At 43.7% G+C, this 24,899-nt stretch overlaps 2 protein-coding genes across 2 annotated transcripts; both read left to right on the top strand.

The window, feature by feature from the left end:
* Positions 1–16,045: 16,045 nt before the first annotated feature.
* LOC138688794 (uncharacterized) lies at positions 16,046–18,102 on the top strand. Its single transcript, XM_069801314.1, has 6 exons — positions 16,046–16,644; positions 16,854–17,018; positions 17,254–17,295; positions 17,444–17,528; positions 17,633–17,686; positions 17,986–18,102. The coding sequence occupies exons 1-6, from the start codon at positions 16,046–16,048 to the stop codon at positions 18,094–18,096; spliced, it is 1,056 nt and encodes a 351-aa protein (XP_069657415.1). The 3' UTR covers positions 18,097–18,102.
* A 24-nt stretch (positions 18,103–18,126) lies between these two features.
* LOC138688793 (T-cell activation Rho GTPase-activating protein-like) lies at positions 18,127–24,322 on the top strand. Its single transcript, XM_069801313.1, has 9 exons — positions 18,127–18,337; positions 18,475–18,656; positions 18,871–19,032; positions 19,117–19,226; positions 19,587–19,782; positions 20,010–20,127; positions 20,697–20,842; positions 21,819–21,910; positions 21,997–24,322. Exons 1-9 carry the CDS (start codon positions 18,127–18,129, stop codon positions 22,130–22,132), a joined length of 1,353 nt encoding a protein of 450 aa, XP_069657414.1. The 3' UTR covers positions 22,133–24,322.
* The last annotated feature ends 577 nt before the right edge of the window (positions 24,323–24,899 follow it).

The raw sequence follows: 24,899 nt of genomic DNA, 5'->3' as shown, positions 1-24,899 counted from the left end.
AATAGTGGGAATGTTCTGTAAATGTTCCCCAGTGCAGAACAAGCCTATGTTGGCAGTGACCTGGATTTCTGTCCTTGTTGGACATAATACTTAAAGGAAGGTGTCAAATTCAACTCTGTCCTTAAAATCTAATTAAAGACTCCCCATCCTACATGTTTTCTTAGAAATTTTGAATTCCTGGGTTTCTGATGACAAACTCCTTCATGTATCTGACTTCAGCATTGCGCATGATCCCCCTGTTATAAAAAGAGCTGTACAGACAATGCAACCCATGCAGTTGTTGCTCAGCACTAAAGAAAACATTGTGAAAAAGCCAAAACTATTCTGGTAACGGGTCCCAAAAGGGCACTATCTGGTTTTATCATTTCTTAATGAGGGAAGAAGGAGAATTCACTATTTTTAGACTATTACAATGAAGTACAATTGTATATACCTCAATAGAGGACAGACAATCTTCAATGTTTGATGCCTCCCCTCTCTAGTCACTCGGATTAATAAATGTGCTACCATATCTTCAGAGAGGCTTTAATGACTTGTCTGAGGAAATGACTATAATCACTTTTGTCTTTTAGAAATGGTGATTATGGAACAATGCTTCAAGATGAGAAAAACAGATGAAATACCAACTAAGTATAATGAACCAGACAAGAGTCTGTCAAAAACCCAAATTGTTGTAAATGTGCTTCCTCCCTGGGGGAATGGCCTCCACCAATCTGCAACTCACCTGCTACACAGAGGGTAGGGGGAAAAGACGGGTCAATGACCTCATTGGAAGAGGCAGGAGAACCTTTTAACTGATGTAGCCATTTTCTCCTTGAACAGAAGGGATTTGGAAAGAAGATCTCCTCTCTGTTTACGGGGCAATACCCTAACACTCTTCCCAAAGACAGGGCTCATAATAAAGATGCAAGTGAACTTTCAGGAGGGAAACAGGATGACATGAAAGACAAGAGTCCAGAAAGCACTTAGGAGAGTTCATATTTTGCAGGATTGAGTTAAAGAGAAGAAAGCTCTGCCTGATGTCTCTAAATTAATCAAAACAACCTTTTCTCTTGGCGTACTGCAGAGATAGAGCTCAGGTTTAAGTATGATTTATTGCAGTGGAAACACATTCAAGACAAGCATTGTCTCTTTTCCACACTTGCATAGCATAACAGGACCCTCTCGAGTCCTGCCACTATATAAAGATCTGATGACCCTTTACTGTGGCTGAAAGCTTCACATTTTCTCCAGTGAACTGCATAACTTAAGTGACCCACTTAAAACATTACTATGAAAATTTTCCTCAAAGTCACTCATTTATTTGGCAGTACTTACACAAAACAATAGTAGAACTTTCATTTACTTTTTAAGGGTGGCCTTGAGATGTGCTGTACCCACCTCCACAACACAGAGGAGTAAATGGCCATTTCTCACTCAGCAGCAGTACTAGGGTCTGTGAGAACTATACCCCTGCCCCATCCCCAAAACATGATGGCTGGGATTTGTGGACACAGAGCGAAATCTCCATTCCAGTACATCAGGAATTAAGAGAGTCTGTCCCCAAACATAGCAGCCAGTGCAGATGGCCGCCTTCTAAAGCTCCTGCTGGCACAGAGTAGTGGCAGATTGTTCAAAGAGGGATAGATTTGGGGAGCAACAAAGAAGCCAAGGATAAAAGTTACATCCAGCTTTGTTCCATGTGCAAAAGGAAGTCTATTATGTGCCCCTTTTGTTTCCTCTGTTGCAGGAAGCAAGAGATTTTAAAGGACTGAAGTTTAAAGACAGATGCTATAAAAAAAGTAAACATTATTTTTCTTCTCTTGGCTCCACAGAAATCAGGAGTTGTCATTCCACTGAGATTCCTTGAAAAGAATTTTTAATTTGGGGCTCTGATGCTAATGCTACTTCACAGATATGAATACCTGTAAAGTTTGAACTCTCATTTCAATTTTAATCCCTTAGCAGACCCATTGTTTCTGAGAAAACAGCAGGTTCTTTAAGCTCTTCTCTGTGGGAATATTTGTCTGAGTTCTTGTCTTTATATACCCAGAAATTATATGAACTTTTCTGCTAGCTGTGTATTTTAATCACAGTTATGTCTGTGTATGAATGTGTGGATCTATACATACAAATATATTCTGCCTGTTTATGGCCACACACACTGAACCTCTTGTTATTATACCCACAGAAACAATGGGGCTTACGGTGCTTTTTGCCTGCGTGACCCACAACACTCCCACCGAACTACACAGCAGACACCGTCTTTGCATTCTGTACATACAATGACCGGGGGCCTGAACATAGTGGGAATCTAGGTACCACAACACCAAAAATACCTATATATTCCAACAACACAGTTTTTCATTCTGATGTGCAAATCAGAATCAATGACAAAGAATCCTGTTCCCAGGGACTTGCACACCATTCCTCTCAGCCTGCTCTTCTACTATGCCAAGATGTTTTGAAAGTCAAAGGAAATTATCACATCACAAAACTATCTTTCTATTCCCCTCCAATAACACTCACCTGCTTTTAAATCAAAGCTAATTGTTTTTGTTTTGTTACACTGACATATTTAAAAAGCAGCAAGTTTCATGTTCTAGCCAAAACCAGCCAACTGATACAATATGCCAAGAGCTTTTTTAAAAAAAATTATTCTAAGTTGTATCTTTTGTTGCTGAAGATAAATATTGCTTTAGAGAAGACCACAGTAGCTATTTAACAGCCTAACACAATAATAAATAAGACAGGAACTGAAGCAGAATACATATTAAACTGCATCTGCATCCAACACACTGTACCATGGCTAAGCAAAGGGAGAGCATTGCATCTATAATTTAGCTTTCATAAATAAAGTATATCCACATGGTTACTCTGACCAAAGAAAACTACCCTTTATTAAGACAAAAAGTATAGAAAATTTATAACCAGAATCAGCATTAAATTGTGAAATCTTACATGTCAGGAAAATAGCCATGAAAATCCCTTCTTTCTGTAGCAGTCTCATGACTTGTCCTACCCTTTTAGTTTCACATTGATGTCACTTAACCAGTTAATAATTTTTCGCTGGTACTTGCAATTTAATCCAGCTTTATTTTTAAATAGCCGTTAAATGCATGTTATATAACTTTCGTTATTAATTTGATGTATTAGAAAATATAACTGCATTTGTTGCTTGTGTGATATTAAGGTAATTGCATGTCAAATAGATTTACCTATGATATAATTAATAAAACGTAACGAGTATTCTTTTTATATTTGCATTACAGTTAGCTTTTAGACAGCACAGAAATGTCAAAGCAATGAACAGCCTAAAACTAGGTTTTGGCTTTTTTATTGGCAGATCTAAATAGAAATATCCTCCAGTAATGCCAAGAGTTGATTTAATACTCAATCTGCCAGCTAATCTTTATGATAAGTAAGTCAAGACATAGTAAAAGAAACCTATCTTCAGAAACTTTATCTTGCCATCAGCTTGTATTTTGAATTAATATCCTGAATATAAATGTCATGATTCACCAATAAAGTACAAATGGAGGAAGACATAATGAAAGCCTTTTACTTCTTTAGGCAGAGGAAGGCAACAGCGTTCTAGTAATTTGGTCACCTGTGCTGTCACCATGGATGAAGGTAAAACAGAAGTTTATTTATTCTCACCTTATGAAAATAAGAGCAAATGTTCTAGATTCCTTGGAAAAAAGAAACAAGCCAGAAGTGCATTCACAGCAGCAAACACCGGATTCTTGCAAAGTTTTTGTTTTGCTAGACTATCCAGAAATATTCCTTGATTGCGGGGGGCGGGGGGGGTATTTACTTGCCCTGTTTCTCCTAGTGATCTCCTTCTACCTGGAATGAATGTTTATGAAAAAATTAAATGAGAGGGAAGATGAAAATAAACATGCAGTAACAAAAGGAATCACATACCTCTTGACTATGCTTGCTACAGGCATTGAATCCAACATTCAAAGCCACTCTAGCTAAAGCAACCAGCAGGCAATCTTGTTGTAGTTGGAGCAATGGAGCAGAAGTGCTGATGATGGGAACTACAAATGCGTCAGTGACAGTGGATACGCACACTGACAGACAATAAACACAATCTTAAGAGCTTATACAAGGGATTATGCACCATCATCATACCATACTTCACCTTTCTATTTGTTCGTGCACTCTGGAGCCCAAGTCAAGCTCCTCGTAAAACATCAAGCCAGTTCACAGTTCCTGTAACTTAAGCCCAGAGGAAACAACAGTGAAAGATGGGAATCGCGGACGTAGGAGCCGCCTCCTTGTGGTCCTGGCCATACATAACCCACACCTGCACGTGGACAGACAAAACGGTTCTGTGAGGTGCCACCTGGGCTCACCCAGGTTCAGCAAGGCAGCATTTGGCGATGCAAACTATTGCCCTATATGTTGCCATGAATGCAACCATATTTAACAGGATATCATGCCAATTCCCAGGGCAGCATCTAAGCAAGAGAACACATGAAGTAAGTGGACAAGAAGAAATCTGAGCCTGCATAAGAAGCGGATGTATAGAGGCAGCAGCAACTGAACCACTCCACCAATCTGATTTCAGCAGGCCTAGCTGGTATTGTCTGCAGTCTTACTCATTGCTTAGTAGTGGGATTTTTGTTTATGTACTTACATTTCCTACTCATTTTGCAGCTTTTTGCTCACAAAAGCTCATTGCTACACTTTTCACTCAGGCTGCAAAATGCATTACTTTAGTATAATTTTCTTCCTTTTCTTCTTAAAATGCATTACAAAATTTATTCTATAAATAAGAACAACGTATTGCACTGAGTCATTTTCTGAATGGAACAATCACTTATTTTTTTGTTCCCACTCAGGGAAGGGTGATGGAGGTTCCCTTTAAGAGACTTCTAGAGAATAGACTCATCTTGCTATAAATTACCTGGTATCTTTATAATTTCCCATTTAAAAAGACAAAGAACTTCCTGGTTAAATCCTTCCTTCATGCTTCAAAATGTGACAATGGAAAGAATGCTTTTTGTCTAAAGTAGCTGAATGTTGATCAAGGGAAGTGATCTAATTTTGGGAACCTATGCACCTGGCACAAATAAAACATACATGAAAGGATTTTGTACCCATTAATCCATATTTTATGGTATATAAAAGTACTGTTCTGACAACAGAGTAAAGGGACACTCAGAGAAAGGTTTTTAGTAATGAAATATTCCTCTGCAGGCTCACCCAAGTTAGCTCTGCCTTGACTAACCCAAGAAAAATTCAGGAACTTGGTGGGGTGGCTGAGGGCCAAGGTGCCTGAACATGAGTTGCCGAAGATTTGAAAGTTGTTCATGTTCTTGCCGGAGCTTAGTGCATCTCAAGAAGTCCTTTTACATGTTTCCCAGGGACCCAAACTGATATATATGCACAGCATGGACACTTTGTGCTAATCACCTCAGTAAAGAAATTATTTTCCATGCAGTAAACATACCCCAAGAAGCAGTAGCAGAGAAAGGTATAGATAAATCAGATGGCTGGGATCAGACACACAAAGCTGAGACCAATGGGCACATGAACATTCAAACACTTTGACTTTTGCTTGCTAAGCACAAGAGACATTAAATTGCCTTTTGAATCATTAAAATCTGAATTAAAACATAGAAAAACTGAATGGACTCTTTTGCAAATACCCGATCTTGGGAAAGGAGCAATGGTGCAACCTATTAATTGTTAGCAGAATTAAGTGTTGATTATGAAGAACAGATTCATTACCTACAGAGGACACACCCGAATTAAAATTCAATGTGGGGCTATCACCTGAACCTACTTCACCCAGGCACAACAATCACTAAAGGTGAAATTAAATTAATCACTAAGAAAAAGGTGGCCTTAGACATAGGGACAAACTTGCAAAACTTTGAAATTGAGAGGCCTGGAGAAATGGAGAAGATAAACTAATAATAAACTGGTTTTAAGCAAAATTGTGGACAGATGGGCCACTCATCAGAGACAGAACAAATAATGGGATATATTTATCACATTCTAGTCTATGTCAGAGTGAGCCTATGTAAATTACGTTTTTTTCAGTGTTGCAGTCCAAATATGGCAATATTTAGAACACTGAATTTTACACTTCTCTTTCTGTTGTCTTGAATCTTGGAGCGAGATTGTCAATTTTTGTTGGCCTCACTGAAATCAGGGCAGCCAGTCAGATATAGATGAGTCAAAGAATGGAGTCCTAGCTTTTACCAAAACTTCTGTAGCTTTAAGACCACCCAAAGAAGAAATGACAAAGACATCTTAAACCCTTACCTCAACCAAAGGTAGTCAAATTGGTATGGGCCAGGCCACTCCCCTCTTAGTGTTGTAATCAAAGCTACATGGCTACAACACCGTGTGTAAGAACTTCAGGGGAAATCTATTCAATGGAGTGTAGATAAAGTACTGAGTTTTGAAAGTTCTGGGTTTGAACTTGTAAAGTATTTCATTTCAAGCTATGTTTGTAAATCATTCTTCAGTATGCATATGTAAATTTGAGACTTGTGCCATGAGTCTAAACTCATTTGGCCGTAAAAATAAGCGGCACATCTAAGTCAAGAAGATTGCACTGATACAAAAAGAAAAGACATTAAACCTTTTTGCACACGGTTTAAAGGCTGAACTCCAGCCTATGTTCTCCTTATCTACAAAATGTCACTACTGGTCCCTCTCATCTCATAAGTGGATCATGCGTTTATTAAATGAGTCATCTCCTTATGAAATTAACTACTTATGTATTAAAGTCCATATTCTGGCTAGCTCTAAACTTTAAAGCAAAACCAATGAAACATTATTACTGCAGCATTCCCAAACAGATAATGATGGGACGAGTGATAAGATGTTAGGGTTTGTTTGGCTATACACACATTCTCAGGAACAAGCGAGTAGAGGAACCAGGGAAAGGGGTGGAAAAGACGAACTTATCCTAACAGAGGAGAAGGTATGCTACACCTGGTATAAAGATCAAGCAAATTACTTCCCCTCGGGGAAATGGGGTAACAGGCATTGCGTTACAACTGCTGCAGCATAGCTGCACATGGCTTATTCTGGAGGGATGAACAGACAAGCACAATCTAGCACTAACTTAGCAAACTGAAGAGGTAGAAGAGACAAAGAATTCCAGTCTCTTTCAATATTGGCCTTCATCTTAAATGCCTGCTATCTTGTAGCTCATTAGGTGGTATCATTTTGTCATGAAGTTCCTTAATGTCACTGAACATTGCTCCCAAAGGTGGAGAAGGTTGCAGTAACAAGCAGGGGCTTCTATGCTTTAGTTGATGATTAAAATAACCTGTCAGTCTGTAAGAACAAGGCTACAGCCATAAACTTTCTCTGCTGTGATTTCACCTTTTCATTAGAACCAAGAGCTTTGTTCCAGACCTATGGCAGTGAGCCGGGAAAATAGGACTTCAGAAAAATACTGAACATTCAAAAACACGTAACAGAAATTGCAGTGGAATACTTCTCTGATGCTTTGTGGAAGTAAAATGATGTGAAGTATGTTCTAAAAGACTGCAAAAGACGGTTGTACAGAAAACTAGAATTCAAAAGAAGTAACTTCTTTTGCCTTGCTTTTTTTCAAACTGCTGATGCATCCAGGCAGATTGTTTTTTCAATGCAGAATCAGGGGGAACAATTGGTCTCTAACACAGAAGTCCTAACTTGAGTGATGTGGCACGGAAAACTCATAATGGCTGATGGCTACAAGCTCTCACCGAATAACAAACCTCCTGCACTGCTGATACAATCACTCTGTGAAGGTAAAAAGTCCATCACTACACCCACGTTAAAACAGGCAAGTATAGGTAACTCAACCAGCTCCCCAGTAACAACAGAAATCTGAAACATTGAATCAGTTATAGACAAGCAAAAGTGCCAAAGAATTTTTCAATCTCATAATTATTTATCAGGATGTAAGTGAACCTTGCAAAGACATAAGCACAAACACATGCTGAAAAAGCTATGAAGGCTTCCAGTTCAGCTAAAAGGGGTCATTTTACTTACATCCACACTCCAAGCTAAAAACTATATTGAAATAAAAAAAATAGAATCACTGATCACTGGAAATAAGTGCTCCATGTATAATTTGGCAAGAATATAGAACTGGAACAATTACTTCAAAAGTGGAAAAATCACAGAGAAGTAGTAATGTCATTTATAAGATTCCTAACTTTGTCAAAAAATACCCCAAAACAAACAAACAGATTTGATTTTAATGGTTTGTCTGCTTTAATCTGTATTCCTTTGGTCAGAAATTAGTTTAGTATGTCTTCTTTTAGTACAGTTGCTGTTTTCTGCCTTTGAAAAATGAATACTACGTGTTCCATGTGTTTATTATTGTAGTCAGATCTGCTACAGCTTCAAAATTTCTTCTAAAGCCTTGAATACTATTAAGGTCAGACTAACAGGGCTACAGCTGCCTGCAACCTCTATCCCCCTCCACCCTTCCTTAAAAGATATATGTGCTACATTTGCCGTTCTTCAGTCATATGGAAACTCTGGTACTAAAGAACTATTAAAATTATTTTAAAATGTTATTATTAAAATAAAAATTACTATTATAAAACACATAGCTATTCACATCACTAATTTGGACAAAGAACACTTTTCGTCCCTTGCCTTAACTCTAGATGTGGCAATATGCCAATCCATACACTGTTTTCCACCAGCTGCACTACCTCTATGTCAGCATCTTTACTAAAAACTAAGGCAAAATTGGACTTTAGTAGGGTTAGTTACATGCAACAAGTTTAGCGTGTAGGTCACTCTTCAAAAGCTGCAATGTGAACTATTTTGCCTCTAATTAAATAATATACTTGGATAAGTTGTGTCGACAAGGAAACAGCTGATGACAGGGATATAGAAATGGATTCTGTATACCCGTTCTATTTAACTCACAAATGATCACCCTGTTTTTCTTTTTTTTTTCTCAAATGAACTGGCGTAAAACATTAGCTCCATGCTTGTGACCATTCATAACTCAATGAAGACAGAATAGCACATATCAAAAGCTTAAAACAGCATCACGCACATAATACAGATATTAGGACAAATACAGAAAAAAAACAGGATCTGTATAGCCATTTAAGTTCAAGCCAAGACAGCATCAAAATACACTGGTATTTCGTCTATTCTCCCAGATGTATAGCTCCCACATAGCCATAATATACATTTCTACTGATTGTTCTATTGAAGTGTTATGCCTAACTTGATCAAAACACTTGAGGTTAACAATTGCAATGTTATTGAATATAACCCACTCTCTCACTTGCTGTACTACAAATATTCTGTGTATTAAGTTTAACTGCGTCTTCTGGTGACACATCCAACTAGTCAGCAGTAACATTTACTGTGTTGCAAGCTGAACCTATTTTGGAACACATAAAACAGGTTTATGTCCCTTATTTTAATTGAAATATAGATATGCTACTGTAATGTAACATCTCTTCATAATGTCTTCAGTACTTTTTTTATGCAGCATTTACTATGTAACAGACATTAAATCTTGGGAGAGCTCGTGGATATTGCCAGTGCTCTTTTGGCTTCCCTAGAAATATTCAGAACTCAGACTTGAGAAGTTCTTTGTTTTGTTTCTAAATGACCCTTCCTTGGAGATACACTGCTTGATCACTAGTTGTGATCTGCTGTGTATTCCTGGATGAACGGTGCAGGACCTATGTCCTGGTTTAAGCCCAGCCAGTATCAAAGCACTATCAAGCCACTTGCTCACTGCTCCCCGCCAGCCCCGGTGGGATGGGGAGGAGAAAATATAAAGAAACGCTTATGGGTCGAGACAAGGACAGGGAGGGATTACTCACCACTTATGGTCATGGGCAAAAGACAGATCTGACTTGGGGAAGAAACAAAATCAATTTAATTTACGACCAATCAAATCAAAACAAGGATACTGTGAAGGAAAACCAAACCTTAAAACACCTTCGCCCCACGCCTCCATTCTTCCCAGGCACAGCTTCACTCCCCAATTCTCTACCTCCTTAGTCAGAACTTAATATTATTATTAATATTATTAACACTGAACATACTGACAGAAACTCATTATTTTCTGAATAGAGAGTTACAAGTATTTCTCAGTTATTCTTCCTTCCTAAAAAAAAAAAAATTCACTGTGAAGTTTTTTAAAAGGGCATTCTTAAAAACATTTAATCAGGTTACCAAAACTAGGTATATGTCTGAAAACCTAACTTAAATCTGGTTAGTTTTGGCACCATAGGAAAGAACACAGATTAGATTCTTTCATCTCTCTCAAGACATTCTTCTCAAGTAGAACAAGACTCCGGTGTCTGCATTGCAAGTAGACCTTGTCAATACTATTCTCTGTATATATTATTCTGTAAATGTTGCCATTTTTCACTGAATATAATTCAATTTTTTTGCAGTATTCACACTCATATAAATTATTCACATAATAATGGCAATATTTATCAAGTAATTAATCCTTTCTAGCGTTTAACCAGTCCTAGCTACAGACAAAGTAGGCAGAATGTATTAGTCTATATGGAACAAGCACAAGTTATCATTACGATTAATCAAATGTGGGCATTTCTATTTATTTCTTATGAACCTATGACCCTGCTCTGACTATGAGTACAATGAAGCTTCCTCCAAAGCTTTTGGCAGTTAGTGGGAATATTTCCACTGATTTTCATGGTCTTTGGATCAGATCCTGGTAATGCTGATAGTACACTGATAGCCCTATTTTTCTGAAAAAAAAAAGTGAAAATAAAAAAAGGAATTCATGTTCAGGTTCAGAAAAGCATCCCTACTCATGAAAAACACTAAATATGGACCTTGTTTTAAATAGGCATTTAAGGTATTTCCTAGTAAGAAAAGAGATGGGATTTAAGCTTATTCTAACCTGATAAATATGTATGTACTACATTACATGTGCCACCGTCAAAAATAATCTTTCCTCACAATTAAATGCAAATTGCTGCTTGACCAGTCAGAACACCAATAATTACCAAGACTAAGAACACTTATGTTATAGAACAAAACTGACTAACCCAGGTCACTTAATAATAATGATCTGTGTTGTATTGTTCTTTTATCTGAATCAGGCTTGGCAAAAGAAGTCACTTCTTCAGGCTTCTGTTCTCTAACTGATGCAATATCAACACAGAAGAATAACACGCTTGAAAATAATTTTTAATACCATACTTTTCAAATCATATACAAAAATGCAGATATTTGATGAGAAGAAACTTCCAGACTCAGATACCTATTACATTGAAGAAAATATATACCAGAAAAGCCCCCGACTCAGAGTCAAATTCCACTCTCCCAACCTCAGTCTGCACCAGCATCCAATCTCACACAAATTCACTTGAAACAGTGACATTATGCAGACATTCCTGTCTAGAACTTCCTCACACAAACACATTTCAGCCTTCATATTTTGGTAACTGTTCTTAGCTTCACACAGAATTGAAGGAATTTGCTATCTGCATACAATGCGTGATCCCTTGTGCAAGAAACCAGCTCATTTATCCTTCAACTGGAGTGCAGTCAGGTTCCCTTCTGCACTCAGCATGAAAGGCCTTGTGAGATATTTTCCTGACACAAAGAACTCCAAACATTCATGAAATGCAAATCAGACCCATACCCCCAATCCCACATGTGATGAGGTAAGAGAGATTTTACAATAGCCAATATATTTTCAGCCTGTATCTCAAGATAAGATGATAGCTTTTTCACAGACTTTGAGCAATACAAAAACCAGGACTAAAACACCCTACCAAACACCACAAGATCCAAGATAAAAATCACAATTTTTGCTGGGTATCATCAACACCACCTTTTTTCTTTCCTTCTTGAAAGACTTCCATTCTTCTACTGATTTTATTATTTTCCCATGAAACAAAAGTGTTCTAGATGCTTGTCTTATAAAAAGGCTTTAGTGAATAACTCTAGTTTTAAAGATTACAACCAAATGATCTTTTTCTTCTTTCCTGCTGAGATTCCTGACTTTTGTAAGCCTCTGGATTTCAGCTCTACTGCAGGAGAACAATAAAAAACTTCTTGCTTATGAATTTTTAAAATGTGAAATGAAAGTACAAGATGAATAGAATTTTGAACACACACTATTACACTATGAGCGATTACCCAGAAAAAGTAGGGAACACATACAAATACTTAGGCATTTAAGATGATTGCTAACCCTGCCTCACAAAGCCGTTTTTTTTCCTGCTGCTTTATTCCACATTCCCTTGGTTGTAAGTTAGTTTGGTGCATCCTTCTTTTCACTGTAGCTGTTTTCTTCCTTCAGAAATGAAGGGAAAAAACCTATGTATGTTCCTTCTGTTTATCCATCGGTAACATACCTATAGCTCCTCTGCTAATTTTTTTTTAACTTTTTTTGCCTTGAATTCACTTAAAGTGTATATTCCATATAAACCCCATTTTCCCTTTATAAACTATAAATAACTACTATATCAAATATTGTTGACTGGATATATGGATTTCTGATATTTTGATTTATGAAACAAAAGCAGCCACCTGAAAACTTCACAGTGTTTCATGTCTAATTGTCTGAGTTATTTAACTGTCACCTCACTTCACTTGCTTCAGGAATGATATGCGAGGATGTACTTACTGATTAAAATGACAATTAAGGTAGATTACCATCACATATCTGTACGACCCTTTGAACATTCTGTGTTTCTCAGCTTTTACAAATGCTGCTATATTTACATGCAACATATCTGAAATTTGACCATGAAAAATGTATCCCTCATACATAACAATACAAAGTATTGAGTGAGGCACATTAAAACAAAGATGTGTTCACCTAATTCTAACGTCTTTATAGTTTAAAAATCACCTAGTAAAAAGCTATGAATGTTTTGCCTGTGAATACAAGAATTAGCTGCTTTTTTTCCTCAAAAGAAAGCAACAGGCCTGCCTGCCAGTTTCCTGGCAATTGCAGTTGGTATTTGAAGAAGCTTTCTCCTTCTTAATACAAAAGAACAATTAATTTGAAATCTAGAAGTGAGACTAGAGTAAGGGGGTACATACCCACTACAATCTATTGCAAAGCCATCTGCAAGGTTCCACATGAGATGATTGTTTTGTACAGAACTAAAAATAAATAAACAAAAAAGCACACGCAGCATTCACTTCACCTCCAGACTTTTAAATGAAAAGATGTATGTAACCTGGGATGCAGTGAACTATATAAGGGAAATCGGGCCTGATAATCAACCTCTTTCATGTTTGTCTTACAAAAGCAAGGCTTATATTTCTATTTGTTTGACAGACACCAATTAGAATGAGTCCCGATTTTAACATTAGTTCTGCAGAACAAAACTCCAGGTAGTTGGGTGTTTGTATAGCAGTTCTCACTCCAGACCAGCCCTCTTCTATTTATTGAGGAGCAGGTGCTGAGAGAAAAAGCAAAATGTATTGCCTTGTTTGGAACAACAACATCATCCTTAGCAATGATGTACCTTCATGAGTAAATTGACTCATGTGGGTAACTTCTAACTTGGCTGCATAATTATGCAAGCAACTTCATGGGATTAGTGGCATAAGTAAGTGCTCACTAGAGTAACAAAAAGGGCTTCATACTTTAACATTGTTTTTCTTTCCCTTTAATGTAAGGCTCCTGTAACTTGTAATGCAACACAACTGCAAGCAAACATCAAGAAAAAAAAAACAAAACAAACCAAAAAACCCAAGTATGGGCTAACTTAACAGAGCATGCAGGCAGTAAAACTTCTTACTCAGCATCATCCTGGCAAGATGGCCATTCTGTAGGATGTGCTAGCATGAACTGTCCAAAGAGTAACCGCAGTGTGCACTGTTGCTATACTAGCAGGAACTCGGCTGCACACAGTGAATTTTTCCTGCTGGAAAATGCCAATTGTATCCCAAAACATTGTGTTTTCATTTTGTTTTTTTCCTTCATGGATGTGTAAGTACTTTGCCAAAAAAAATTGTACTCAGTAGTTTATCGTATTTAGTTCACATCCCACATTTCTCATGTTGTTAGAGCTTATGGGACTGTTATTTACTCACAAAAGACTACTGAAAAGTGATGTTACCCTGTACACTGTAGTGCATTGCTTCTACTTCTGAAGACAAAGTCCAAATAAAAGGCAGGAATGCCCTTCATTGCAGAGGAAAAAATACAGCTGCCACAGTGATTCCTTCTGTTGCTCCTGATGCTGTATATATTAACATCAACATCTGCTGACATTAGCAAAGAGGAACATGGAACTAGACTTACCATCAAGAAATCATGTTTTTGTGTGATAAATAGGCAGCAGCAGCTGTTTTTACAGCTGGGAGATTTCCTCTAACTGTGGGACCAGACACAGTCACTTCTTGGACATTCCAGATTGTCTTGAACAGTGCTAGAATGAACAGAGAACAGAAAGAAATGCTGAAATTGCAACTTTTCTTATGGTAAATTGCAGTATTATTGGCATCCTTCTGAGTCTTCTTCCATGTGCTGCCCAATTCTTTTTTTGTGTGCTGTACTGTGAGAATGTCTTCAAGGCACCTCGATAAAGGACATGCTCAGGACTACATTTCTCTTAGATTCTGTCCTTGACTGATTCCTCTGTGTCCCTTACCAGTTAAGTTCCCAAGGTTATACCCAAACTTCATCCCACTGGCCCAGAATAGTAGAACCACAAATTATGGTAACTTCTCTGGGCATGTCGGGAACAGGCAGCCCCACACTCACCCTGCAGCTGGTCTCCACACATTTTCTTGACACGCGTTTCTAACTGCAGCACCATGAGCGCTTGGAAAGTCTCTCCTGCTTGTTTTGCCTGCTAACAAACCACTTCAAAGACTTCAGGCCTCTGTTGTCTGCTCACATGCTACCCCACGGGATGGCCACGTGCTTGTACCTGTAATGCGCTTACAGAAGAGGATTGAGAGGGCTGTGAAAGTGGTACCAGCTGCAGGTGAAATGACTTCTGTAAGGGATTTTTCTATTTGGAGAAGATCATAAAACAATAATATTTTGGGCTACCAATAAAAATACAGTTTTGTGATAAAATAGGAAGTTTTAGGCTCCCTTCTTCCCTCCAAACAGTGAGCAGCAACCTCTAGACAGGAGCATGGAATAGTCCTGACCAGAGTCAGCATTGCATCACACGGACCTGGTCTAAAATAGCTCTAACAAAATCCCAGCCTCAGAGAAGAAAGCAGCAGCAACAGCAAAGATAAATCCTGTGATTATAACCAGAGTGAGGTTGTAAAGTCAGTATCTCTCTTCAGTAAAGTGACCATTAAGACTATGGCTTCAATTTCTGTCCTGGGGCCTTTTCAAGCTGGTTAGGTCATTGTTTTAGAAGTTTGAGGTTTATTCAGGAAGAGATCAATTCACGAATGGATCATATATTTTAGCTGATCAGGAGAATACACGGCACATGGCTATGTCTGTTAAGTGTGTGAGCCCATGTCCGTAGAAGCCCCGTCGACAGCTTCACCAAGACTACCTTCTCACAAGGCCATTCTTCAATGACCTTCAGATGGTTAAAAATACACAGCCTATCTTAATGCCACTATCCAGGAGAGGATGTTTGTCCCAGCTAGTGTTTCATGGTCTGATAGCTGTCTTTCTCAGGGATGAAGCGTCCAGGGTGAAAGTGGTTTTTGTCTTAATGAGGGCAGAGCAAAAGTGTGATGCTGCACAGACTCTCCCTCTCATGGGGAGGGAGGTCCGTATTTGTGTCTGGGTCCAGACCATGACATTCTCAAGTGTTGAGGCACACAGAGCAATGCAGAAAGCACAAAACACCAAGTTACCATTACAAAGTTGGAAACCGTATCTGGACCCTATCAGCATGGTCATCTTCTTTCTCACTGTCCCATGACAAGAGATAGCCTTCCCAATTTGACCACTGCTTTGGCTAGAGAAAAACCACACAATTCTAATCCTCATCGCAGTGGCACAGGGAGATGTGCATGAAGGGTGGGAATTGAAAGGATGCTACATACACAAGCAAGGGGAATCCAGGGATAGCCACACACTTGTGACTAGGACACAGTGGCTTAGGGAAATGCACGGTTCTGGGGCATGAAGGTCCTAGCAAGAAAGACTGCAGAAGTCCCAAGCCCTTCCCCTCTGCTCTGTCGAGCCCTGGGCTCCCCAGTGCCAGGCAGAGACGGCCATACTGGAGAGAACTCTCCCCCCAGTGCCCCTCCCACTTTCCGTTGGGCTCAGAATGTTGGTCGTTGGGCTCGGAATGTTGGTCAGTTGGAGCCCACGGCCGCCAGAGACAGCAGCACGGAGCTGTGCTGGCACGCAGGAGCGCTGGGAGGAGGCAGGATCTGGCCGAGCGGCACCTCGCCGGCACCGGCACCTCGCCTCCCATCCCCGCTGTCGCCGACTGGTCCGCGTCCTCGGTCCACGGCGAGGGTCCTCCTCTCCCGGGCAGGATGGGCCAGGCCAACTGCTGCTGCGGCTCCAGGTGGGCTCTCCCTGTGCCTCGGGGGCACGGCCGGGACTCGCGGTGGCAGCGGCCTTTCTCATGCCCGCCGCTCTCTGCTCTGCAGGGAGGCTCTCACCGACGCCGAGGCGGTGCTGAGCGCAGATGTGCGGCTGACCCGGGGCCGCAAGAGGAGTGAGAGACGCCTTCTCCTCCTCCAGGAGGAAGTGGTGATCGCCAAGTTGCAGTAAGACCCTCAGAGCCCAGCTGCCTTTCCCCCAGCCCTGGCCCTGGCACCAGCACAGGGACACCCCGGCACCAGCCCCAGGCCCCAGCACCTTGGGGCTGGATGCGCCCATCGATGTCCGTCCCAAGGGCAGGTGGGGGACGGGGCTCTGCCCGGGGGGACCCCGAGGAGGACACCCCCAGCTCACCGCCTGCCTCTCCTCTCTGCAGACGCGGCACCACGCTGCGCCCACAGCTCCGCCTGGCCCTGGACCAGCTGTGGGTGCTGAGCGGCGGAAAGGAGGCAGCGGGGGAGGAAAAAGAGGAGGAGGAAGGCGGGGACGAGGACATCCTCATCCTCGTCTGGCCCACCGGCTCATGCGTTGTCGCCTTCGGGTGAGTCCCATGGCCGGGCAGGAGGCTCCCAACCATGCCCAGAAGAGAAGGGCAAAAGTCCTGCTCTGGCAGGACACGGGGAGCCAGGGCTCGGGCAGGGTCCCTGTCCTGCCCCACAGGGCTTCTTCGTCCTGCCCACGTCCTTCCCCACGGCGCAGGGCTGCGCAGGCGCACGCCTCTGCCCACAGGCTTTGAAGCAGCGGGGCCTGACGCCGCTTCTCCTCTCTTTCTGCAGCTCCCAGGCGCTGAAGGAGCTGTGGGTGGGCACTCTGCTGGGGTAAGCCAAAGGGGGATGCTGTGGGTGCAGCCAGATGGGAGAACACAGCTCCCCAGCTGGGGAGAGGTGCCCCCACGGCTGCCTGACAGGAGAGAAGGGGCAGCTTGGGGCTCAGCCAGCTCTCTCCCTGTCCCTTCCCGGTACACAGGACACCAGGAGGAGCAAAGCAAGCCCGGGTGACCCATCTCCCCTCCCTCAAACCCCTGGAGAAGCAGCTGAGCCGCCGCCATGCTGTGAGTGTCTCCCCAATCTGGGCTCTGTCCCCAAGCCCTGGTTCTCCAGCCGAGCGGCAGAGGCATCGCTGCTCACCTTCCTCCACTCCTTCTCTCTTGCCCAGTGGAGGACATTCAGCACCAGGAGCCTGGAGAGGCTGATCGAGGGCCAGGCAGAGGTGAGAACGGCTGCCTTTCGCCCACCTCTGGCTGTGCCGGCATGTGCGGCAAGTGGGGAGACCTTGTGGGGAGGGTCTCATGGTGCCACTCGGGGAGTGGAGAGGGTTGGGGAGCCACCAGGAATGCCAGCACATCCTCACTGGTGGCACTGGGGGGAATCCTGCCATGCAGGGCAGAGAGCCCCAGAGGGCAGAGGGTCCCAGCTCTGCTGCGCTCAGGCTGCTGGTGCCGGGTGGCAGCTTGCCGGTGGCCCTTTCTGCTGCGGGGATGCTCTCTAAGCGCAGCCTGCTTCTTGCAGGACCATCCCAAGCAAGGGCCACCGACAGCCCCATCTGGGAACAACGGAGACGGACTTTGCCGCTCACCGGGTGAGTTTTGGAAAGAAAGGCAACCTCCTGCAAACGGTTGAGCTGTGCTCACTTGTCCCTTGAGTGTCGCCATGCAGGTGCGGCACCCCAAGGCAGGACGTCACCTGGACGAGCACAGACACCCGCTGGGCAGCGGCCGCTGGACGTGGTTCTGCGGGGACACGGAGCCTCTGCTGCGGCCCACGGCTTGGAGGAGGGCAGGGCGAGGGCTGGGACAGGCTGTCCCGGTGGCACGCCGGCTCTCAGGAGCCTCCGAGATGGAGCCTCTGAGCTGGAGCCGCGGTTCCAGCTGCTGGCTCCCTGCCCGTCCTGCCGCACTGCTCCGCACCGTGCTGCAGGCAGGGCAGGGCAGGGCAGGCTCCGGGAGCAGTGGCCTGGCAATCTCTGTTGACGGGCTCTTGCTCTGTTTTCCTTTGCAGCAGGAGGGAACAGCAGGAGGAGGAGGAGGAGGATGGGGCTGCCCTGGCCCTTTGCTCTGCGGAGGACCCCAGCCGCTGCCCAGGCGCCAGGGCAGGTGGGCTCCGGCTGTAGCAGGGCGCTTTTTGGACAGCCCCTGGCAGCCCTCTGCGGGGAGGACGGCTCCCTGCCCCAGCCCATCCAGGTAAGCCAGCCTGGGCAGGGGGTCCCCAGCCCTCCCTCCCGCTGCTCCAGAGGGGACGTGGCTGCCCCCAGGAGCTCCGGGGATGGGGGATTGGGCTCTTCACCCCCAGATGATGCTTTGGGGGGCAAGGAGCAGGATCTGGGGCAGCGCTTTGGTCACTGCTGTTGGAAGGCAGCTTCTCAGCCAAGCAACTGTCCTCCTGCCCCTCCTGCAGGAGCTGCTGGCTGTCCTGCACCGGGAAGGACCATCGACGGAAGGGATATTCCGAAGAGCTGCCAGCGGGACAGAATTTCGGGAGCTACGAGAGGCCATGGACCACGGCGCCAACGTCGACCTGGGCAGCCAGCCTGCGCTGCTGCTGGCCGTCATCTTGAAGGTGAGCGCTTCTGACCTGCAGCTGGAAGAGCTCCTGGCTGGCCTGGAGTGTTCAGAGGCTCACCTGGAGCCCCTGGCATTGCAGGACTTCCTCCGAAGCATCCCCGCCAAGCTCCTCGTGACAGACCTCTACGAGGACTGGATGGCGGCGATGCAGAAGAGCGGCAAGGAGGAGAAGATTGAAGAGCTGAAAGCGTAAGTGTGGGCAGCAGCCTGCCTGTTGAGGAGGGACTGGTAGAGGCCTGGGACTTGCCTGGAAAGGGACGGTCTCCTTAAAAAGCTGTGTCTTCTGACAGCTTGCTTTTGCTGGGGTGGGCTTAGATTGTGGGGGAAAGGGCATGGACAGGGAACCTTCCCTTGCCTGGGTTTGGGGGAAATCAGGATCTAGGAAGGAACGCCGTGCTTCCTTCCTGAGGCACAGGAGCACTGACCGCTGGCTGAGAGCACCTGGAAATCTGTGCAACTCACCCACTGGCTCCCACCTGCCTTGGGCAAGCTTTGGGGATGGCTGTGGGCAACATCTGCTCTATTAACGTTGAGTTCCTGTTCCCTCAGGGTGGCCGAGAAGTTGCCTGCAGCCAACCTCCTCCTCCTCAAGCAGCTGCTGGCCCTCCTCCAGGACATCGGCCACAACGCCTCCACCAGCAGAATGACCACCAGCAACCTGGCCATCTGCCTTGGGCCAAACCTCCTGAGCCCACCTAATGAGGACCTGCTGCCCCTCGAGGCCATGCTGGCAGTGACTGAGAAGGTACGCTGGATCAAGCAGCTGGCTGCAGCCTTGCCAGCCCATCAGAACTTGGCTGCTCAGAGGTCCTTGGCTGCCTCCTCTCCCCAACAAATGCCGGTGGGGTGGCTGCCTGCAAGAGCAGCCCCACAGCAACAGCCGTCTGCACAGAGGCAAGGGTCAGCAGTGGGAAAAGCTGTGCGATACATTTTTAGGCACCTGGGTTGAGACCAAGGCTTTGATGTGTGCAGGTGAACGTGCTGCTGCTGTTTATGATTGAAAATTTCAGTGACATCTTTGGGGAGGAGATGGATGGCCGCTCCTGTTCGTCAGCCAGGGAGTCACCAGCACCCATGGACAGAGCCACAGGTATGAGGAGGAACTGAGGGCTGTCACATGGTGGGGACTTGTGTTCCTGTTCCATACTGTGCTCCTGGTGGACACCTGTGCAAATGGAGGGAGCTGCTAGCACTCAAGACTTGACAGCAGTGCTTTCCTATTGTTAGGCTTCCCACGTGATCAGAGTGATGGTATTCATACAGTAAACATCACTGCTGACGTTCAGCATCTGCCCTTCTACTTGCACTTGCATCAGGGAGATGCTTTGCAAATGCTGCTCCTACCTCAGCATCATTTCTAGCAGGGCTGGGCATTGAGTTCTGTCTTTTAAGCCCTGCTTCTCCCATCACCTCTGTTTGGACACTGTCTATCGGGGCATGAACACTTTGCTCTGCAAGATGAGCTGAAGCTCTGACTTCAGAAACCTGCTGACAGAGATGTCCTTTTGCAAATCGTTTCCATTCAATGGAGGAGACATGACAGAAAACAGGGCATCAGAGGGCCAAGAAGACAGCTGGTGTAAGGCTTTGGCTGGGTTTTGCTTTACCTGTTGTCCACTTCCAAGAAGTCACATTGCTGCACGTGCTTTTGCTTTCCAGAGCTGCCTTTGGAAGACCAAAGTGGCCCTGCAGGTGAAGCAGACATAGAGTACCAGTCAAAAGCCTTCCTGGACACACCACCGTCTCTGCTTGTCCTCCACAAAGAAGCAGGTGTAGATATGGCAGTGGAATCGGAAACAGGAGAGGTATGTCAGGTCGACAAACGCTGTGACGTTTCTCATGTATGAGAGTAGTTTCTGACAGGTCCAAGTAGCTGCTGTGCCTCTTCCAGGCATTAGATCTCTTGGGTGGTGGTGGGGGTTTTTTTCCACTCTAGAACGATACATAAGAAAAACCAGAAAGGTTGTTTCAAATATGCATTAGGCATGTACTTAACCAAACTAAATACCTACTAGAAGACAAATACAAAAAGACAGATTTCAAAAGAAAAGGCTCCCACCTCAGAAGTTGGTATTGCTGCCAAATGAATAGCAGCAGAACTACGTCTCGGGAGGGCAGAAGAAACCCCAGCAGAAAGAAATTGGCAAGCCTTTTCTTGCTCTCCTTTCCCAGCATTTCTCTGAGCTTTATCCTACCCTCGGAGGCCCCTCATTCTGTGGTGCCCCAACCTGTAAGGAGCAGCCCGTCAGCTCCTTCTGCACATCAGGATGCCAGGGCTTGAATGTGCGGTGGCTGCTGCAGCCCCTGTGAGCCCCGAGCGGGATTGCAGGCTCCCAGCTGAATGGCCCTCACAAATTAACTGTGTCATACACCCGTGTGAAAACTGTGTTTGAAAGCAAGCTTTGAAGAAAGGACGTCATTCTTGCTACAGACTAAAATCCTCTGAAAGGGACAGCAAGGTCGTCAGTCTGCAGCTCTGTAAAAATTAAGGCTAAGTGCAGTGCCGGTTTGCCATTGCACTTTGTGAGACAATCCTGTTTGTTAGAATTTGCTCAGCTGAGCAGTCATGGGTGTAGTTGTCAACTTCAGAGGAGTTTGGCTAAGATCCTACTTCATCAGAGCTTCATGAAGTCTATTTTGGGACAAGGGACTGTGCAAAATGTGGATAATGCAAACCAACTAAAGGGATCTTATTTTAAGAGCTAAGTTAGCAATTTGGAAAAAAGTAGCTTACTACTCCAGGTGTCTTGCTACCTGTTAAGTTCAACATTTCTGGTTCAGGTGCCTGTACCTTTGCCTCCAATAACCCCAGAGAGCACAGCAGAATTCCTGGTATGTCCAGAAGAACTGAAAAGTGTTTCAGAGGAAAAAAGGTAAAATGAGCTTTCTTTGGTTAAAGTAAGAACTGACTCTAGTGGATCGTGGCTTTACCTATCTAATCACACTGTGGAATATAAAGGCTTGCAGGGTCTTCCAAGGAAAATGAAAACCGAAGAAACAGAAAGAGAAAACAGGCCTGTGGAGAGGAGAGTGAAAGCATACCAGAAGAGAAAAGGAGGAGGAGAGAAAAAGAGTTTTTGGTTATCAACAACTGAAAAAATCCAGGAAGGTCAAGAATCCCAGGTGTTTGTTTGACCCTTCTGTCCATCTTTCAAAACTCTGAACACTGGTCTAAGTATATGAACTATTTCTATGATACACAAAGATGGCCCCAGAAAGGAAGCATGCACCTGCCTTCTGGAAAAAAAGTATGTCAGGAGGAGAATGCCGTTCCCAATTTTGCAGTTTTTGTTTTGTACTTATTGAAGTTCTGTTTGCTCAAGGGTAAGCAGACACCCTGGCAAGGTCATGAAAGTCACAATTCTGAGCTATTTAACTTGCTACCTAAATAAAGACGCAAATTAAGTCTCACTTTTTTGTCTATGTCAGTTGGCAATCCTCACACTGCCTTGTATTATCTGAATCCCAAATACACAGCAAGGATTTGTTCCAAGCCACTTTAGACTCTAAGATATTGGCACTTTTTTAAAAGGCCAAATTTCACCTGAGGTAATTTAGAAGGGGAAAAAAATTCAAAACAAGAGAAGACAAATACATCTGGTCACTATACAGAAGGGCTCTAGTCTGGTGCCTTCATATTTTTTTTCCATGCACAGCCCACTAGATAGCAAAGCCGTCTGGGATGTTTTAGGTGCAAACTGGTAAAACCAGACAGCTCAGCATCGTGTTTTGCAGAAAGAGTGACTTAAGTCCTGGAAGCAACACAATACCAGGCAGCTATGTTGCTCTGCCTGAGGGAGCGTGTTTTGCCTGCAAACTTGGGTGGCTTGGAAGGGACAAAGAGGGATGATGCTGTGCAGAGTTTGGAAATAACTATATTGTAGCTATCCAGGGGCTCCCTGTCGAGCCCTGTTGCGTAGCAAAGGGGCTCTGTAAACCTCTGTAAACTTACAGGTCTCTAAACAGGCTATTACCCACGTTGGTAAGGCGCCAAAGCAATCTCATAGTCAATGCCAGTGCTAGTTCTCTCCTCTGGGCTATAAACAATTCCTTTAAAACTGTATTTCCTGAAGAAAGGGGAGCAAAATCATGCCTATTCTTGCCTTTATGGTTTTGTCAGTGCTTTCTGACTCTATCATTGTAGGTGCTGATATTCTGTTACTGAATGGATTTCCTGGCTGAGCCACTGGGCCTCCTGGGATCCTGCAGTTGATGTCCACAACAAAATTATATTTTTTATTCTCATGACTGTGTCTGCTATATGATATTCTGGAATAGGTAGATTTTGTTTTGTGATGAATCCTAGTGGAGGAGTTTGGGATCATCCATCGTCCCAGAATCCTTCCTGGCAGGCATCAGGGATGTGTTCAGAGGCTTTATGAGTAAAACTAAAGCACTGAATCACAGAGAATAGTTGAGGTTGGAAGGGACCTCTGGAGCTCACCTGGTCCAAACCCCCTGCTCAAGCATGACCACCTAGAGCTGCTTGCCCAGGACCATGTCCAGATGTTTTCTGAATATCTCCAGGGAGGGAGACTCCACAACCTCTCTGGGCACCCTGTAAAAAAAGGTGCTTCCTAATGGTCAGAGGGAACCTCCTGTGTTTCGGTTTGTGCATCTTGCCCCATCACTGGGCACCAACAGAAAGAGCTTGGCTCTGTCTTCTTTACACCCTCCTTTCAGGTATTTACACACATTGATAAGCTCCACCCTGAGCCTTCTCTTCTCCAGGCTAAACAGTCCCAGCCCTCTCAGCCCTTCTTCACATCAGAGATGCTCCAGTCTCTTCATCATCTCAGTGGCCCTTAGGAGGTGATCCTTTAATACTAAGAAGCTTTCTTGGCCTCCTCTACCCTCCAGGGCTTTCACCCTTTAAATCATCAAAATATTTAAATATTCAAAAGAGGCTTTTAAATCGCCTGGAAATTATCTCTAACTAAAGGAGAGTGTCAACAACAAATCAAAAAGCTAGACAAGCAGATGACTCAAATGGGTACAAAATGTTCTCTCTGGTCTATCTTTTTACTGCATTAAGAACAAACTTGCAAATTTAAACCCCTCATGACTGAGGCAATATTCCTGTTTCAGATTTTTTTTTACTCAAAGCATTTACAAATTCATAAAGGATATTACATGTAAGTCTAGAAAGGTAGGCAACATGCTACTGTTTCACTACTTGATGGTAATAAACATAAGACATCATATTTTCCAGGGATGTAAGCTTATTTGTATTAGTAAGAAAAGGGAGAAATTCAATGCATTTTCTCCCTGGTACCTCCACTAACATTCCTTCATCTTTCCAAATAACTACATACCGGTATGCTATACAGGAAAATCACTGATGGGGACTTTGTCATGTCAAGGTACAGGGGTTGGTTTTTTTCTGCTGACTGTATCTCAGCACCCTCAGGAGACAAAGGACTGCATCATGTAAGCCTGAACCAAACACGATACTGAAACATCTATCTTGTGACTCAAATGGGAACACAGTGGCATATTTTGACTATTCTTAATTTACAAGAGGGTATCATTTTTACACTAAAGATATCAAAGAGAGAATACAGAATGCAATAACAGGAAAGAAATAATACGAAGAAACTAATAATGATAGTAATAATAATAACAATAATAGGATTGGAATATACAAAACAAGTGATGCACAATGCCATTGCTCACCACTTGCTGACTGATGCCCAGTTAGTTCCTGAGCTGTGATCCCCTGCCCAGCCAATTCCCCCCAGTTTATATACTGGGCATGACGTCACGTGGTAGGGAATACCCCCTTGGCCAGTTGGGGTCAGCAGTCCCAGCTGTGTCCCCTCCCAACTTCTTGTGCCCCTCCAGCCTTCTTGCTGGCTGGCC

Source organism: Haliaeetus albicilla, chromosome 13, assembly GCF_947461875.1.
Source record: "Haliaeetus albicilla chromosome 13, bHalAlb1.1, whole genome shotgun sequence".
Classification (NCBI taxonomy): Eukaryota; Metazoa; Chordata; class Aves; order Accipitriformes; family Accipitridae; genus Haliaeetus; species Haliaeetus albicilla.
This window is presented reverse-complemented; position numbering and strand designations above follow the sequence as displayed.

Bases quoted from the DNA above. Each gene is read 5' to 3' on its own strand.
- LOC138688793 (XM_069801313.1), top strand. From the start codon at position 18,127: ATGCAGGTGCGGCACCCCAAGGCAGGACGTCACCTGGACGAGCACAGA. The intron at 20,843-21,818 runs GTATGTCAGGTC...TTTCTGGTTCAG, and splicing joins TGGAATCGGAAACAGGAGAG to GTGCCTGTACCTTTGCCTCC. The intron at 21,911-21,996 runs GTAAAATGAGCT...TGGAATATAAAG, and splicing joins AGTGTTTCAGAGGAAAAAAG to GCTTGCAGGGTCTTCCAAGG.
- LOC138688794 (XM_069801314.1), top strand. From the start codon at position 16,046: ATGAAGGTCCTAGCAAGAAAGACTGCAGAAGTCCCAAGCCCTTCCCCT. The intron at 17,529-17,632 runs GTGAGTGTCTCC...TCTCTTGCCCAG, and splicing joins AGCTGAGCCGCCGCCATGCT to TGGAGGACATTCAGCACCAG. The intron at 17,687-17,985 runs GTGAGAACGGCT...TGCTTCTTGCAG, and splicing joins TGATCGAGGGCCAGGCAGAG to GACCATCCCAAGCAAGGGCC.